At 37.1% G+C, this 16,528-nt stretch overlaps 2 protein-coding genes across 3 annotated transcripts in view; both read left to right on the top strand.

The window, feature by feature from the left end:
• Positions 1–134: 134 nt before the first annotated feature.
• tpra1 (transmembrane protein, adipocyte asscociated 1) lies at positions 135–9,584 on the top strand. Its single transcript, XM_041782566.1, has 11 exons — positions 135–318; positions 2,204–2,387; positions 2,596–2,728; positions 3,255–3,341; positions 5,420–5,492; positions 6,289–6,368; positions 6,481–6,591; positions 6,679–6,739; positions 6,868–6,970; positions 7,343–7,423; positions 7,510–9,584. The coding sequence occupies exons 2-11, from the start codon at positions 2,215–2,217 to the stop codon at positions 7,778–7,780; spliced, it is 1,173 nt and encodes a 390-aa protein (XP_041638500.1). The 5' UTR covers positions 135–318; positions 2,204–2,214; the 3' UTR covers positions 7,781–9,584.
• Positions 9,585–9,804: 220 nt separating this feature from the next.
• The window catches only part of LOC121507111 (MICOS complex subunit mic25a-like), a 90,148-nt gene continuing 83,424 nt past the window's right edge, over positions 9,805–16,528 (top strand). The window contains exons 1-4 of one of the 2 annotated variants that reach the window (XM_041783275.1): positions 9,805–10,167; positions 10,904–11,000; positions 12,660–12,714; positions 13,737–13,893. In XM_041783275.1, coding sequence (XP_041639209.1) covers positions 10,084–10,167; positions 10,904–11,000; positions 12,660–12,714; positions 13,737–13,893 — 393 coding nt within the window. In that variant the 5' untranslated portion in view covers positions 9,805–10,083. The remainder of the gene's footprint in view (positions 10,168–10,903; positions 11,001–12,659; positions 12,715–13,736; positions 13,894–16,528) is intronic. The other variant, XM_041783276.1, reaches the window with a different exon arrangement.

Genomic DNA, 16,528 nt, shown 5'->3' with positions numbered 1-16,528 from the left:
AAAAATAACTTATTCTTCAGTTCACAACATATTGAGCCGTCCCCATTCTTTCTACAGTCTACAACCTCAGTTGTCACCACCGCGGAAGCAAGAAAATAAGGAATCGTGTCTTCTCGCGAGACTTACTTCCTCTGTGTGGCGAGAGTGTCAGCTGACCACACAGGGAAATTTTGTTAGCGAAACTATCGGGAACAGCTATGTCCCCTTTCAGTGATCAAGTTATTGATCGATCCCTGCCTGTAGAGTATATACTGACGCTATACCATTTCTAAAAGAATTGACAGCGTTTGTATTATTGAAGCCGAGTCTCCTGAATCGGTAAGTTGTTTTTTAACCAGCTAAAGCTGTAGTTATGTCACGTTGGTTGGCGTCACAACACTTGCACTAGTATCACGTTTGTTATGGTGCTAGCGTGAGACAGTTGGTTTTAAAGTAATGTTAACTTCATGTTAAATATCTGCCGATAATTACGATTAGTCATTTACCCTTTGTTAAGTTAGTATCTAATGGTCGCTCAGATGATAGGAATATATTATACCAGAAAATCCCCAGACCGCAGTGTGCTTGTTTGTACATAGTCTGACGTTAGCATCGGTAGCTAGCAGTCAAAATCCCCCTTACACCTTGATGGTGTTTTGAGTTTCAAAGAAATCTGGGAAGGACTCAAAGGTTTGGCTACATGCTGGCTAGCTTCACGATATCAGCTCGAGATAAGCCCAAGCTTAAACGGTCTTGTGTGGCTGATGATCTCTTGCCATGTTTTTTTTTTCTCTCTAGCAGTGTTAGGTTAGTTTTTGTCTTCTCTGTTTTTAAACTTTTGAGTGGGTGTAACTGAATGCTAATTGGATTATCTTAGTATTATTGTCACAAACCGGAGCGTTGTACCCAGCACACAGCTGATATAGCCGCTAAGCTTATTACATAATGTGAAAGAGAGAGCTGGACTGAATGCCTGGAACTGGAACAAGAGCCAACTGAAAACTCCTCCTGAAGTCTTAAATCTCTTCCAAAAAGAGAACCTTCTTGGATAATACAAAATTCTTGCTTCAGCCTATGTGAGATAAGAATGGGTAATATGTACCAAAATCATGTCTCGACATAGATCTCGATAAGATTTTTTGTATAGAAGTAAGGAAAAACATTGTACAGTTAAGCTGTGATAATCATATTTTATATATAACTTGAATAATAACCACTATTCTCAAAGCAACAACAACAAATTTTATTTATTTGTTTATGATATAGTACAGTATAGCATTTTCAAAATGTAAACATCTGAAAACAGAATTACTTTTTATTTGTAATGTTAACAATGTGGATGGGAACACTGACTTCCATTTGGAAAGTAATGTCAGACTTTATAGCTAAGGCATGATGTGCACAGACATCAGGATACCAGATCACAAAGTAGAATGAATTTTAACAAATTTAGGGGAAAAATAATTAAATAATTGTAAAATAAAGCCCTACATTTTCAAAATGGATCAAAAGTGGCAAAAAGCGGTGGAAATCAGTGGTGGAAAATGGTATAAAGGCAAAAATAGGTGGGTGAGTAAATTGGTGAAAATTTTTGAAAGCAGTCAAAAGGAGCATAAATTGGTTGAAAGTGGCAAATGTGTGTTAAAAAGGCCAAAATTGGGGAAAAAATGGAAAATGGTAAAAGCAGTCAAAAAAGCTGCAAAAATTGGTTAAAAGTGGTAAAATGATTTGCTAAAGCAATGGAAAATGGTTTAAAGATTGTTTAAAATTGGCCAAAAATTGTATAATGGGGAAATTGATTTAGCAAAAATAGGAGGTAACAGTGATGAGAGGGGGTAAAATCATCACAAAAAAAATTTTTGAACTTCAGAATCTTTTACTAGTTTGACACTCTTTTCAGCTCCAAAATTAAGTACCTTTTATCTAGGACAGGAGCACCAATTCTACTGATCCAACCCACATGTATCGATACAGTCAATAAATCGCAACTGGGGAGGGCCCATTCACTGGGTTTTTTAGGAACCCAGCCAACTCTGTGGGTAGGCCTGCACAATGTCAACATGTACAAAAAAAATACATATAAATAATCATTTAAATGAATGATATTGTCTTACCCTATATCTCATTTGAAAATAGATATTGATATATCTCTAGAACTGGATATATTGCTTAGCCCTAATGCAGGCCATAATTCACCTGACATAATCAGAATTTTTCTTTGCAGGGTCTGACACCATGCTAGCCACAGTAACTGCTGTGGTTAGGTTTTCGCAATACAATGGCAGCGTTACACCCTCACCTCTGGAGAACACATCTGCTTTCCCAACCTGGCAGTCTGACACTGAGAGCAACATCACCAAGCCTCACAGATGTCTTCAAGTTTTGTACGAGGATGTTGGAAACTCCAGGTATTTGGTTGAAAACCAGGAATCTGAATTTGTTTGACCAGGCACCCAAAATACAAAATGGAAAAAAATACTTACTGTTCAAAGTAAATGTCCAGTGCATTAAAATTTGTTGATGTGCCATGTTTTCAGAATATGAATTAGAAAGTTGGATGAAGAGACGTTTTTGAAAATTCAAAACTGACCCCATTAATTCATCTTTCTTTTCTAGAGTGCGGTTCTGGGACGTTTTCCTACTTGTGCCTAATGTGGCCTTCTTTATATTCTTGATGTGGAAGCTGCCCTCAGCCAGGGCGAAGATTCGACTCACCTCCAGCCCCATCTTTGTCACATTTTACCTGCTGGTAGGACCAAACAGTAAAATCAATATACGACATCTAAAGCTCTGATAAGATATAGTGAATCTAATCAGCATCTTTAGAAGCAAAATATGATTTAAGGGGTGAGAAATATCCCTGCGTTATTGAAAAACAGAAGTCTGAAGGGACAGGTCATACACATGTTCATAGCTTTCACTTTCAGTATGATTTACTGGAAGTTTTAACAACCTTACTGAAAGACTTCTCTTTTTTCATGTTTAATGCTCTACTATTAATGATATTTATTCCAGGTGTCACAGCTTAAACTGTCTGCATTATTTTCTTGCCATCCAGTGATGGTAAGCTTACAACAAAGGCTTTATAGAGGGAAGGATGTCTCAGCTCAGCATTGCTTGACAAAGCCATAAAGGAGGACATCTGTGCATTGTTTGGTGCTAGTATTAAGCTATGCATTACTGCTACTGGTCATACTTTCTCCCTCATTCAACAAAACGAAATGTTTTTTATTGTGTCCAGAAGATTGGCCTGACATGTACTGTGTTTTTGTTAGGTTTTTGTTGTAGCAGCGGTTGGAATCACCCGTGCTGTTGTGTCCATGACTGTCAGTGCATCCAGCGCTGCCACCATTATAGACAAAGTAAGAAAGCACGTCAAGCATCATTGATACTTACTGGAAGTCACCTCAGTTGAGGTCACACCGGTGCTTTTATTACCCAGTTAGTAACCAGCATTATCCAGTTATAGTTAATGTGTAACAAATAGGGTGCCCGATGTCAATGCTACAAATAGGTAGTCATGCACTGCTATCGTCTAAAAGAGTGGTTCTCAACTGGTCTAGCCATGGGACCCACCACAGGTTTTGAAATGACAAATTGTGACCCAAATTTCTGATTGGATTTGTCAATGAATTGGATTATACAATAAAGCATTGTGCTGTTTGGAGCCCAGATAGAAATTGGAAGAATATATAAAATAAGGAATACAATTTCCAGGAAAGTATCATAGGAAGTTTCTGGGAAATAAATCCCAAATAAATCCAAACACTTTACAGAAAATTCACAACATTTCTTAATGTTTCCACTGAAAAATTACTGAATTATTTCTAGAGAAGAGTGATGAAAGTATATGGAAAAAGTCCTGAAAGTCCCTTGTTCCTTGTGAAATTTTCTTAGATTAAAAAAAAGTTTCTGGTGAAATCCCAAAGAATATAGTAAAACATTTTAAGAAAACTTTTTGGGGAACTTACCCTAAGTTTCTTTTTAAATAATTTCATAGAGAAAATCTCCTAAGACTTTGGGTTAAATCACAATGAAAATTCATAAGTTATTCAGAGAAAAAAAGTTCTATCGTCTCTTTGTTGTCTTAAAACTAAAGCGATGAATCAAAGTACTTAAAAGACTCTTAGACAAATTTATGACCCACTTTTGGGTCCTGACCCACCAGTTGAGAACCTCTGATGTAAAAAATACTGTGCAACAGGGAGTTTTCGGATTGTTTTTTTTTTTTTTTTAGGAAAATAAAAAAATGAAAAATGTCAAAACCAGTTATGGTCCAGTAAAAATACACCATGTGTAGAAATATTACTTGGCATTTGGTGAACTACTGCTACCTTCAGCAAACAACCCCAGTGCATGTTATTTTATAAAGAATAAAGTTAGTAATATAATTAATGACATATATTAAGGGCTGATTTTTTAAAACATGTATTTTGCCTTTTTTCTGAAAATGTTCCTAATTTTTGGATATATATACTTCTTGTTTTTGTTCTTAACCCAGCATTTACTAACATTTAGTAATGTAAAAACATGATTTTTTTCCTCATACTTATCAATTTAAAATTTCAGATCAATTATTTATTTTATTTGTGTCATTATTTATGAGTTATGGAATATTAGCGAGTTATAAATATCTCTGCTCACTATTTATTAACCCCCAAATAAGCATTAACACTACTTATATATATATATAATTTTTTTTTTTTTTTAATTAACAGTTGTTATTGGCTATTGGCCATAACTTGTAGGAAATGATCAGTTATTGGTATCAGCCCAAAAAATACTTTTTGTGCATCACTGATTAGTGCATTAATCATCAATGCTTTTGAAACTTTTAAGATAGTATAATTGAACTTAAAATGTATAATTCAGGATTTTTTTTGTATTTATAAAAGATTAACTCTTGAAAGTTATTATGGGGCTGTTCCATCACATGGTGGCACTGATGTCTACTTTCAGTTATTAATTAAAATCTGAGTAAAGTGTGATGGTGAGATAAACCCTATTTTTTTGACACTGAGAGAAATAGGTCACACTTGCTAAATAGTTTTTTTAAAACAGTGTATAAAGGCATTTTCAACCACAGATAGTCCCGTGAAAAATTGCTGCTTCGGCATAAATACAGATGTCCTTCTGTCACATGTTTCTTTTCTATTAAACACCCAGAAGGGCTGATTTGAGCTTCAGCATGACTTTGTTGTCTCAAAGAAAAGGCATAGCTAACATTCTTCACATACCAGACTGATCTCTGTGGAGTTACCACTGATGAAACCTCTGTTCCCATGGAACACTGTGCTGTTGAAGAGAGAAAATGTACAAGCTCTTATGTAATGATTAGAGTGTAGCCTGAACTGTGAAGGTTGCATATGCTCAGGATCAATATGAAACGAACAATCAGGTCTGCCACTGTGGATTCTCATGATGTTTACTGTCCCTTCAGGTGCTATGGGAAATCACCCGTTTCTTCTTGCTGGCTATTGAGCTCAGCGTCATCATCTTGGGACTGGCTTTTGGTTAGTTTGTTCTTCCTGTTTCAGTTCTTTTTACGTGTGTTTCTACCAAGTGATTGAGTAAATAAACTTTGACCTTGTTCGCATTAACACTGCCAATGCTGTCCTTTTTAGAGATCTGGATCATGTCAGTAATAAGTATTTGGTACCATTTTGGCTTTTCATGTGTATTAAACAACAAAAATGGCAAATTAGGAAACTAGCTGTCAAACAGGAGCCGGCTCCCACTGGTTACATAAAAGAGCCAGCTTTTAGAACCAGCTCGGTCATGAATGACACATCACTATGGCTTGTAATGTGTCATTTCAATCTAACCAGTACCCCTCAAACTTCATTTGGCTAAATACTACATCACTGCTTAATCTAAGAGCATGTTTATGACCAAATTTGGGAGGAAAGCTGTTCAATTTGCCCTTTATTATAGTCACACAGGAAGTGACGCTTGTTTCGACCGACGAGTGGACTGTAGTCAGTCTGGCTCTACCCTTTGGGTTGCATTAGCACACTTGGTACCCCAACAAAAGAGCACCAAAAATATGGATCAGCTATTTCGGCACCTTTCCAACTTTTGATGTAGCAAACAGTACAGTATGGAACCCAGGTGTACCAGACTAGTGAAAACGCTGCTTTTTCCTTTATACTGTTTATGAACCAGTAAGATGTTTTTCTCTTATCACATGAAAACAGTTGCACAACCTAACTGTAGAGATTGTTCTGTCTTTTTTCCATCCTGATAAATAGATCTTAACATGTGTGCTGCATTTATGTCTGTTAAACCTCTTTGTTTTTTATTTATCAGGTCACCTTGAGAGTAAATCCAGTATAAAGCGTGTGCTGGCCATCACTGCTGTGCTGGCTTTGGCCTACTCCATCACACAGGTAATAACACAAGATTAAAGGTCCATCTTCTCTGTCCATTGAACTACATGATATTTGATGATTTTTAATTCTGTATGCAATTAGAATAAAAACAAATGGGTTATAATTCCAGGGCACTCTAGAGATCTTGTACCCTGACAGCCACTTGTCTGCTGAGGACTTCAACATCTACGGTCATGGAGGACGACACTTCTGGCTGGCCAGCTCCTGCTTCTTCTTCCTAGTGAGTGACACAATTACACATTAATATGACAATGATAGATCTAAAAGGTCCACAATGGATGATTTATAATGCTTCATCTCTCTGTAGGTTTACTCTTTGATTGTGATCCTGCCTAAAACTCCAGTGAGAGAGAGGATCTCTCTTCCCTGTAAGTTAAAGATCAAGATTATGATGGTGTTTAATTTAATCAGCATTTTATAGAATCTGCACTGTTTCTAATTTGCTTTTTACACCTGCTCAAAAGCTGTTAAATTCTTTTCTTCTACCTTTGTCCAGCTAAAAGGAGTTTCTATGTGTACGCTGCCATCCTGTCTATACTAAACCTGGTCCAGGGACTGGGCAGCTCCCTGCTCTGTGCTGGAGTCATAGAAGGACTCTGGTTGGTATTATTGGTATTATCTACTTGATATTTCTGCTGAAAAATTGTGTAAGCGAAGAAAAGTTTACTGGAATTTTTTGTTTAAGCACAAGTATGGCTTTGTTTTAATTTTGTTTTTGTAAGTGTTCTTTATATGTGGCTTGGTAGCTGTTTTTAATATTCCTCTGACTTAATGGCTTTTGGCTTAAAAAAATCCCCCTAAACTAAGAGGAGGACTCATTGTTTTAGTGGGTTCAGTAAAGTTCAAGTGAGTTAAAGCAAAAGGATGAGATCATGATTGGACTGAATTGTCTTTTTGGCAGAATCCTCTGAAAAATGTTATCTATGAGACTGATCATTCTGAATCATGCTTGTTTTGTATTTTCTAACCAGCTGTGTTGATGTCACCACCTTCCTCTACTTCTCCGCCTTTGCTCCGCTCATCTATGTCACATTCTTGAAGGGTTTCTTTGGGTATGTATGCAGAATTATACAAAAAAAAACCTAGAATACTTGTGTTTTTTTCTTGCTTTGTTTCATTGCTTCCTTCTTTTTTACAGTTCAGAGCCAAAAATCCTCTTCTCATACAAGTCGCAGATGGATGAGCCAGATGAAAGTGATGTCCACCTTCCCCCAACTGTCGCTGCTGCCCTGGGCAGGAAGGAGCTGACAGACCAGGGTCTGTACTACTCCTCCACCCAGATTGATGGCTCTGGTCCGGGCAGCTCACGTGTGGTTGGAGCGTACCTGGATGATGTTGCATCTGGACCCTATGGGTCCAGCAGCATTAACAGCATTGAAGCTGACCGCTGGAGACCTATCAATGTGTGAAACATTAAAAAGGAGAGTGGAAGAGAAGAGAGGGACATACAGTTGGACTTACATGATGTGAGGGTTTGTAAAAGCGTGCCATCAGAGGTGTTGGCCAAAAAATGCAGGACAAAGTTGTGGGACACCAGGAAAGGGCCATGTTGGTGTGAATTTGACACCAAGAAGTGTTCACTTTAAGTGGACACTTGTGAAGACCTTTGCTAGCCAGGAGGATTATGACTTTAGCAAAGCTTTTATAACACTGATGCCAGAGTGCAATGCTGCTGTAGCTCCACACTATGAGTACTGTCCCTGCTCTGCAGTCACGACAGACTGAATTGATTCAGTTCAGCTTTCAAGTGAGAGCTTTTCAACAACTTTTCACATATTTTCTGTCATTCCAGCATCAAGCATTAATGCATAATCCTCAGCGATGAAGTCTATCTGTGGTTCAAGAATACCACATCTGTAAAATCTAACTTTCTTTTTTGATGAAAATTCAGCATCTGTACATTCCTACCCAAAGCTTTGAGAAATAGTATCTACTGACTTTAGGGTCTGCTGCTGCCTTTTGTAACATGAATCAATTGGCTAATCATTTTTTACAGAATCACTGTGCCTACCTTAACAGGAAAAGGACTAGTGCTAATTAATTTCCATTGGTTTATGTTGTCCTATAAAATAGGGGCTGTCACTCTTGTAATCAGGCAAAGTGTGATGTGTGATGTTTGTCCCTAATAGAAGCAATGGATTCATGTCAAAGATCACAAACCATTTAGGCTCTTTGCTTAGTTAAGCTTTGATAAGAACAAAGTGCTATTTGTCATTTCTTTCCTCTTTAATTTATTATTCTAATACCAGATGTATCATTCCTGCTACTAAACGCGCATTTGAGTTCTCCATATTCAAGAAAAAAGTGTTACTCCAAATGTGATTTGAATGACAAATCTGCATAAAACCATTTTTATGTACTTCAAAAAGCCCATGCACTCTTTTCTTCTTAGCAGTCCTTTCCTTGCTGCTCAAGTACTGCTGTTTATATGATTATTTCTTTCCTGTTTTTAGATTCCACAAATCCTGTCATTGTTAAAGAAAATAGACCATGATTCAACAATTTTAGTACATGTCATGATGATAGTCATGCAGTTTTATTATAGGGATGAAATTCCCCATTAACAATCTGGAGACGACAGGCTGTTTCAACATTAGTAAGACTCATCATCATGTTTAAGCTAAAGGCAAACCTTCTAGACTGTTGCAGACCACATTTTAAGCTCAGATCAATTTAAGGCTTGACTTGTTAGCTTCTTTTTCCAGCTTTCAAAATCTTGTTCTGTCTGATCTCTTGGTATTACCCCAATGTCATACTTAGGTATTTTGTAAACCACCTCACATCTCATTTGCGTTTTTCTTCAGAGGAAGAATAATGTGTGTGACTGTTTCCCTGGAAGTGCTTGGTGTGAGTGGATTCCTGTATTTATGATAGCAGTATTCATAGACTGATAGGACCTTTATGCAGAAAGACTTGCATTTATTTTCTCCAAATGAAATGCCACAGATACGGTTATGTATTTCCAAGAAGCAACGGCATCTGTTTGTGATTGTTTTCTATTCAAATCTGAGTTTTGGATTTTAATAAGAGGAGATCTTGAGAACAGTTTGCTGTTAGATGACATGACTTTATAAGGTGCATCCACATGATTTCTGATTTGAAATGATTTCACATGATCTGTTCATTGCCTTTTTAAGTTTAATGATTGTATAATATTCACCCCATATTCATACAATGTTTTGATGATTGATGTGATGTGGCCTACAAAATAAACCAGACTTTTTCATGTTTTTGCTTTGGACATGGAGCACAAGAAACCAAGTAGTGGTTAGTTTGGGTAATTCAGGGTCAAATTCAGTACAGGACTCCACGCTGTGGTTTCTTATCGTTACTACACTAAGGAAAAGGTTTTTTTCTCCCCCATGTATTTCTTCACTTCGAGATTATATTTTTGGAACACGCTTTGCTTTTGAACGAGCTGGTTTACAAGTCAGTCCTTATCGAAACAGACTGCAGCTCAACTACAACTCCCATCTACCCTTGGTGGAGTTTAGATAGCACACTACTGCGAATCATTGGGTCTGAATTATTTCATCCAGCGAATGAGCAGTGAGGATACTGCAGCGCCAGAATGACCTTTATTGAAGTGCTTCAAGCACCGGTCGCTGTGGCGGCGTATTAGCCGCTGTCTCATCTGTATGTGCCCCTGTCCCAGTCGCAGACAGGGTATTCATTATTGTAAATATCAGGTGGAAACCGACGGCTACTCACTATGGGAGGCAGTGGGAGTACAACAAGGAAAGTGTCATTCGGACTGGACGAAGACGAGAAGGTCACTGTAATTGAAGGAGTAAAGGTAGATATTAAAGATTTCTTTTCTGAGAAAGAGCAGAGCCAAAGTTTAAATATTGTCTCTAAACATAACGAGTAAAGCTAATAACCGTTAGCTAGGAAGCCTGTGTGGTGGCGTCTAACGGCTGGCAGGTCCCATGTCCTCAAATGACTCCTGTCATAGCCGCTCTCACCCCACAATGCCCGGTCAAGTTGTACGCTCTGCAAAGTTAGTGCGCCAACTTAACCCTGTATGATTGAAAAGGTTTCATTTACGACGTGTTGGTGTTGGAAGAATGCAAAATGCAAATTTATTCAGCGGTGTAACCTTAAAATGATGTTCAAAATTCCACAGCTTAACATTAATCTTAGCTAGATATGCTATCATCTTTCGACAGTCATAATCGTCAGTGTAGCTGTAAAATTGATTATTTAGTGACGTCAGACGTAAATAAAATAGACAGCGTCAGTTCCATGTGAACGGAAATTCAACCCAATGAGTTTGCGATTTAAACAAAAGGGGAGAAAATTAGCATGTGTTTTATGTGTTCATATTGTAAGCAGATTAAGCCACAGAAATTCTTACTACTCAGTAAAGTGATATGTCTTAGGTACAGCAGCACAGTTGGCCTTGGTAGGCAATGCGACCTGTAAAATTATGATATAAACTAGCTAAATTGCAGTTTTAAAGACAATTTCTGCATGCACTTCAAGGGACGTACACTTGTGTTTATGTGCAGAATTTCCGCATTTCTTTCCAGCTCTCTGATGACGTGCTCAGGCGGATGAGGGACTCTCAGGGGTCTGACAGCGCCAAGCCACCCCAATCCCCAACAGACAGTCATAAACCACCACCAAGTGAGTTCCAGTCATAGATCTCTCTTTCCTCATGGTTCTCATAAGACAGGTCAAGTGTGACTGTAAACATGCCTCCATACAACAGTTCATGAGAACAGTATATCAGGATGAAAGTCAACCAAATTGGAGGGGGTCGGGGGAGGGGGTTAGCAAAATCATGGTATTGTAAGCTGTGATAACCACGAATTCTATTTATTTATCTGGGCTGTATTAAAATATAGCATTTTCAAAGCATAAACCCCTTTTCTTAAGCGAGAATAACCTTTTTATTTTTAATTTTAACAATGTGGATCGACAAATTGACTGCCATTTAGTAAGTAATGTCAGACTTCATAGCTAAACCATGGTGTGAACAAATGTCAGGATACTGGAATATAAAGAAGAAATTGAAACTAGAGTTTTGAAAGGCAAAGACTGGTGGAAAATGGTTAAAGCTGTTTAAAAGAAGCGAAAAGAGAGTGAAAGCAGCAAATAAGGGTTAATAAAGGGCGAAAAATGGGAGGAAAAATGGTGTAAGTGCTTAAAAAGTAGCAACATGTTGACAGTGTCAAAAATCGTTTTAAAGTGGCTAAAATACTGGCAGAAATAAGTGCTGAAAATGGTTAAAAATTGGCAAAATGGACCAAAAATGGTGAAAGCTGTTCAAAAAAAGCAAAAACTGGCAAATATGGGATATACAGGCATAAATGGACAGAAAATGGTACAAGTGCTTAATTTAAGGAAAAATGGGTTAACTGTGGAAAAAACAGTTTAAAAAGGCAATTGCCTTTTTTTTTTCTTTTTGGTTTTACTTTTCGTTTATTTTGTTGTTGTTGTTGTTTTGTTTTTTTTTGTTTTGTTTTAAACATAAGTTTAAAGCAGTTTAAAAAAAAGCAAAAAGAGGTTGAAAGCAGCAAATATGTGTTAAAAAGGCAGGAAAGGGGCAAAAAGGGTGGCAAAATAGTAAAAGCTGTTATAAAGTAGCAGAAAATTTTTAAAGTTGACAAATATGGGTTAAAAAAGGTAAAAACGGAACAAAGGATGTAAAATGGTAAAAGTGGTCTGAAAGTTCAAAAATGGGAATCCTAGGTTGCGAAAAAGGGTTAGAAGTAGCAAAAATGGTTAAAAGTTGCAAAAATATGCAGAAATTGGTTAAAAGCGCAAAAAGTTGGTCTTAATGGGGAAACACATTTGGCAAAAATGGGCAGAAAGAGTGATAAAAAGGGGGAAAATGACTTGAATAAATAATTTGAATTTCAGAACCTTATCACAGCACTCTTTTCAGCTCCAAATGAAGTAACCATTAGCTTGGACAGTAGCACCAATACCGATCCAACATGCATGCATTGATATCATCAATAACTGACTACTGGGGAGGCCCATACATTGGGTTTTTTAGGGGCCCAGCATCTCTGTGGGCAGGAATAAAGGCAGTAGTAGTAAGGAATAGAATTAATTGAACAAACTCCTGTTTTTCTTGATAACTGCATCAGAATAGAGGTGGTTAAAAGGAAGGCCAACTGTGGTCAACCTAGAATAGATTATTACATGATACACAAGTCATGCCCTCTGTTAGCCAGAATGTACCCTGCGTTTTGTGGTCAATGGTTATGCTCTTCTGACTGTTCTCAAACTGATTCATAGTTTCATGTGTTGATGTTTATCCTGTTTAATTTTCAGGTTCAAAACCAACAGGACCTTTCAGTACAGAAATCCAAGAGGAAATCCGCAAAAAGTAGGCCAGCATAAAGCCAATGCCTTTTTTTGTTATGCAGCTGTATTTTGTGCAGCTATTTGTAGTGTATCATTGTTGTGCTTTAGTTTTAAACAAGTTTAAAATATGACACCTTTCTGGTATGTCTGTTAATGTTTGTGTGTATTCAGCATGCTAAATAGTACATTTTATAGAGTATTTCAGCTGAACAGATAGTGCCATATATTATGTTTGAGACTTTGTGTTGACAAAGGGGCTTAGTAGCCAGTGTGGATGACAGGCACTTGATGCTAAAGTGTTATGTTTATGTTGTTCATACACACATTAAATGACCTGTCAACACTGCTTGTGCTACATAACAGGCATGCTGCTATGCTACTGGCATGCTCATATACTATCCTGGACCTCTAAAATTTTATCTGTTGGCAAGTCAAAGTTGTTGACCCACAAAACAAACAGTACATACATACTGAGCATACTATAATATGATGGTTTTGCACATTGTAAATACCTTTACCTTCTGTCAACAGTTTAAATGCATCAAGGTTAAAATCTTTATAGTTATAGTTCTGACACAGAGTACACAATGCATAGACAAATACTGTATGCACACTGTAAAATGAATCTAAGGGCCCAATGTTATATAGTTAATTCACAAGTTTCCCAGCTTTTTTGAGTTGAGGGGCCAAACTTAATATGTCATGTTGCTGATTCGTTGACATAACATGCTCCCAGCTAAAAATATTGAGTTTGCAGATTATTTTTCCAGTAGAAAAATATATTTCTGTTGCCTCAACTAAAGTAGCTGTGCCAGCTATTTAAGTTTAGCCCCCAGAAACTGTTGGCTCAACTTAAATCTGCATGTTCACTTGGTATATATTGTGCATAGTCTGTGCAGTATTTTTGTTGTTTACTTTTATTCCTGGCTTTAATACAACGTGTTTTTCAGAAGAAGTCAATAACTATGATCTGGCTGGGAATTCGGTAAGACCTAAATGTTTGGCAAACAAAGCTGTAAAAGGTTATATCTCCCTCTACTTCAGCTTTGAGCGTCAGCAGGCCCTTGTGGAGGAGCAGCTGGCCCAACTGGCCCAGAGGGAAAAAGAGACAGTAAGAACCCCAGGCCAGGATGAGCTGACCCCTGCCCTTATCCTTGAGAAAGGAAAAGTCCACGAAGAGCAAGAAAAAAACAAGATACTGGTGAGTTACGTGTTTTTAGATTATGCCTTATATTCTTGATTAGTTGTTCTATATCGTACTTTTTTATTTCCTACAGCTGATTAAATATTAAAGCCTAATAATAGCAGTGCACATGTGCATTACACACTTAATAATATAAAGAAATTCCCTAAGCATCAAGTCAAAACATTCTCTGTGGGCTCATGTGGTTCAATCATATTTAACCCTGTACTAAAAATAAACATCTACAAATAGCCTCAGACAACTCACTCACACTTCATAGCCATTATAGCCACTTGGAGATGAAGATATAGATCCCCACCTATCACACAAAATATGCCTCATTAGATTAACACTTAGGTTAGTCTGAGTATTAAACACACCTAAAATACGTTCGTTTATTTCTCTTTTTTACAGGTGGCATTTTTATGCTATTTTTAACACTCTACAATCTTCAAAAATGCCTGTTTTGGGCTTAGACTAAGAAGCAATTTTCCTGCAGTGACTTTTATAAATGTGACCATTTGCATCTTTGCACTGATCAGCTGTAGTAGTAGACAAGTTTTCTTCTACAGCTGTTTGCATGAGTCAACAGTGACCTCTACTGTTCAATCTTTAAATGACAACTGTGCTCTGAGGCAAAAGCACTTTGTGCACATAGTACTCACTGTGATGTGTGTAGCACTGCAGGTTAGATTACTAGATGTGGAGTGTTACACTGTTGTATAACCTCAGGTTTTTAGTGAAGTATATTGAGATGCTCAGTTTTTACAGTCCTGTAATTCCCCTGATGACAGAATGTCTTCAATGTAAAGATTTTGTTACGTGTGGGGAATAACAGAGAATAAGACGTGAAAGAAGTGTACCTGCACAATATCTGCACTGAGACTTGTATGTCCCAGTAAGGTAGAATAAAGATCATCTAGTTTCAGAGGCTATTTGAATAAGGAGAGTATTCAATAAAGTACAGAAACATGCAGAATGCTTTATTCCTCTGTTTATGGCATCACTTAACACCACCAAAATCACAGGGCTTCCAACACACCGTACAATAAAGAGTTGAATTATTGTGCCCTTGTATTGAGATTGGTGATGACAGTACATGTCTGAAAGTGTTTTTATGGTAGCTCAAGTTTGTTGCTATGAAAGTGTACTTGTAGACACATAATTCCCTTGGTTAACAAGTCAGCCACCAGTGCAGTTTGTGGGAATGAAGGAAAAGTGATTGCAGGAAAGGTTTGAATGCTTAAAGTGTGTGTGACTTTTGGCTATCCTCTAAAGGGCTATGATGGTACTTAAATGTATACTGATGACAAGTAAACTATTGATGATCATTAATTTTCTATTTCCTCCTTGTTGATTTTTGTCACTTGCTCCTTTTTAGTTAAAATAAAACACTGTGGATTTCCCTTAGCTGTCTGTCTTTGCTCTCTGGCTGATTAGTTCTGCAGCGTCTTTTTCGGTGTGCTGGCTAACTGTAATGAATACTGAATGAAGCCTCTGGTTCAGCTTTCACTGATATGTGCTCAAGGAAAGCAGAGTGAAACCAAACTTTCCTACTGAAGAGTTTTATTTTCTACTTTTTCTGTCATGGCAAGTCAATAGAGCTATGCACAGACAGTTTTTTTTTGGCTGGTTCCAATTTTGTATTTTCCCAGCCTGACTTGGCAATTCCACTTTTCTTTCTTCAGTAATTTCAATCGCTGCAAAAAGGGAAAATGCCTACTTTTTAAACGGTGGATATTCCATTTTATGTTCATAACAAAACACTGCTAAACAATTGTCATAAAAATAATATTCATGACCATTTCTCACTTTCAGTCAAATTTTCAACAGAACATTTTAAAAATGTTAAACCCTTCATATTCTGTATTCTTGTGTGTGTTTGTGACATGATTTATAGTTGAAATGTTTTATATTTTATCAAACAAAAAAGTATTAATATTTACACTATGATTAATTTTCTTCTCTAAATTCATCTTTTAAAAAAGAGTCAGTCTGTCTTTATTAACACTCATTATCCATAGTTGAGTGAAGAGAATCAGAAGTTTTCTGTTTCCTTTCAGCTGCTTTCTTTCTTATCCCTGAAGGAATTATACATTATATTACAAATAATGAAGTTACAATTTACAGTCCCTTATTTGACTGCCTCTTGCAACTTCAGTGATCAGTATTTTTTCATTGAAAATGGTTTTGTCATTTTTTCAATCAAATGTGTATATCCATTATAGTTATCAGTATTAAATTGTAATATTACCTGTAAAGTAATGTATCTCACAGCAGGTCAGACTTTTTATTAAGACCAGGACAATCTTATTCAGCCTGCAGCTTTGGAGAAGATTTGTTTTCCTGCAGGAAAATGACCTGAAGCATACAGCAAAGCTACACAGAAATGGTTTAAAGACAACAAAGTGATTGTTCTGGAGTGGCCAAGTCAAAGCCCTGACCTCAGTCCAATAGAGAATTTTTTAGCTGGACTTTAAAGGGCTGTTCAGGTCGAATCCCCATGCAACGTGACAGAGCTTGAGCACTTTTGCAAAGAATAACAATGGAGTAAATTTGCAGTGTCCAGATGTGCAAGTCTTATTGAAACCTATCCACACAGACTCAGAGCTGTGATTGCAGTTAAATGGGACTCCACTAACTACTGATTTGA

This window comes from Cheilinus undulatus, linkage group 3 (genome assembly GCF_018320785.1).
Source record: "Cheilinus undulatus linkage group 3, ASM1832078v1, whole genome shotgun sequence".
Taxonomy (NCBI): domain Eukaryota; kingdom Metazoa; phylum Chordata; class Actinopteri; order Labriformes; family Labridae; genus Cheilinus; species Cheilinus undulatus.
This window is presented reverse-complemented; position numbering and strand designations above follow the sequence as displayed.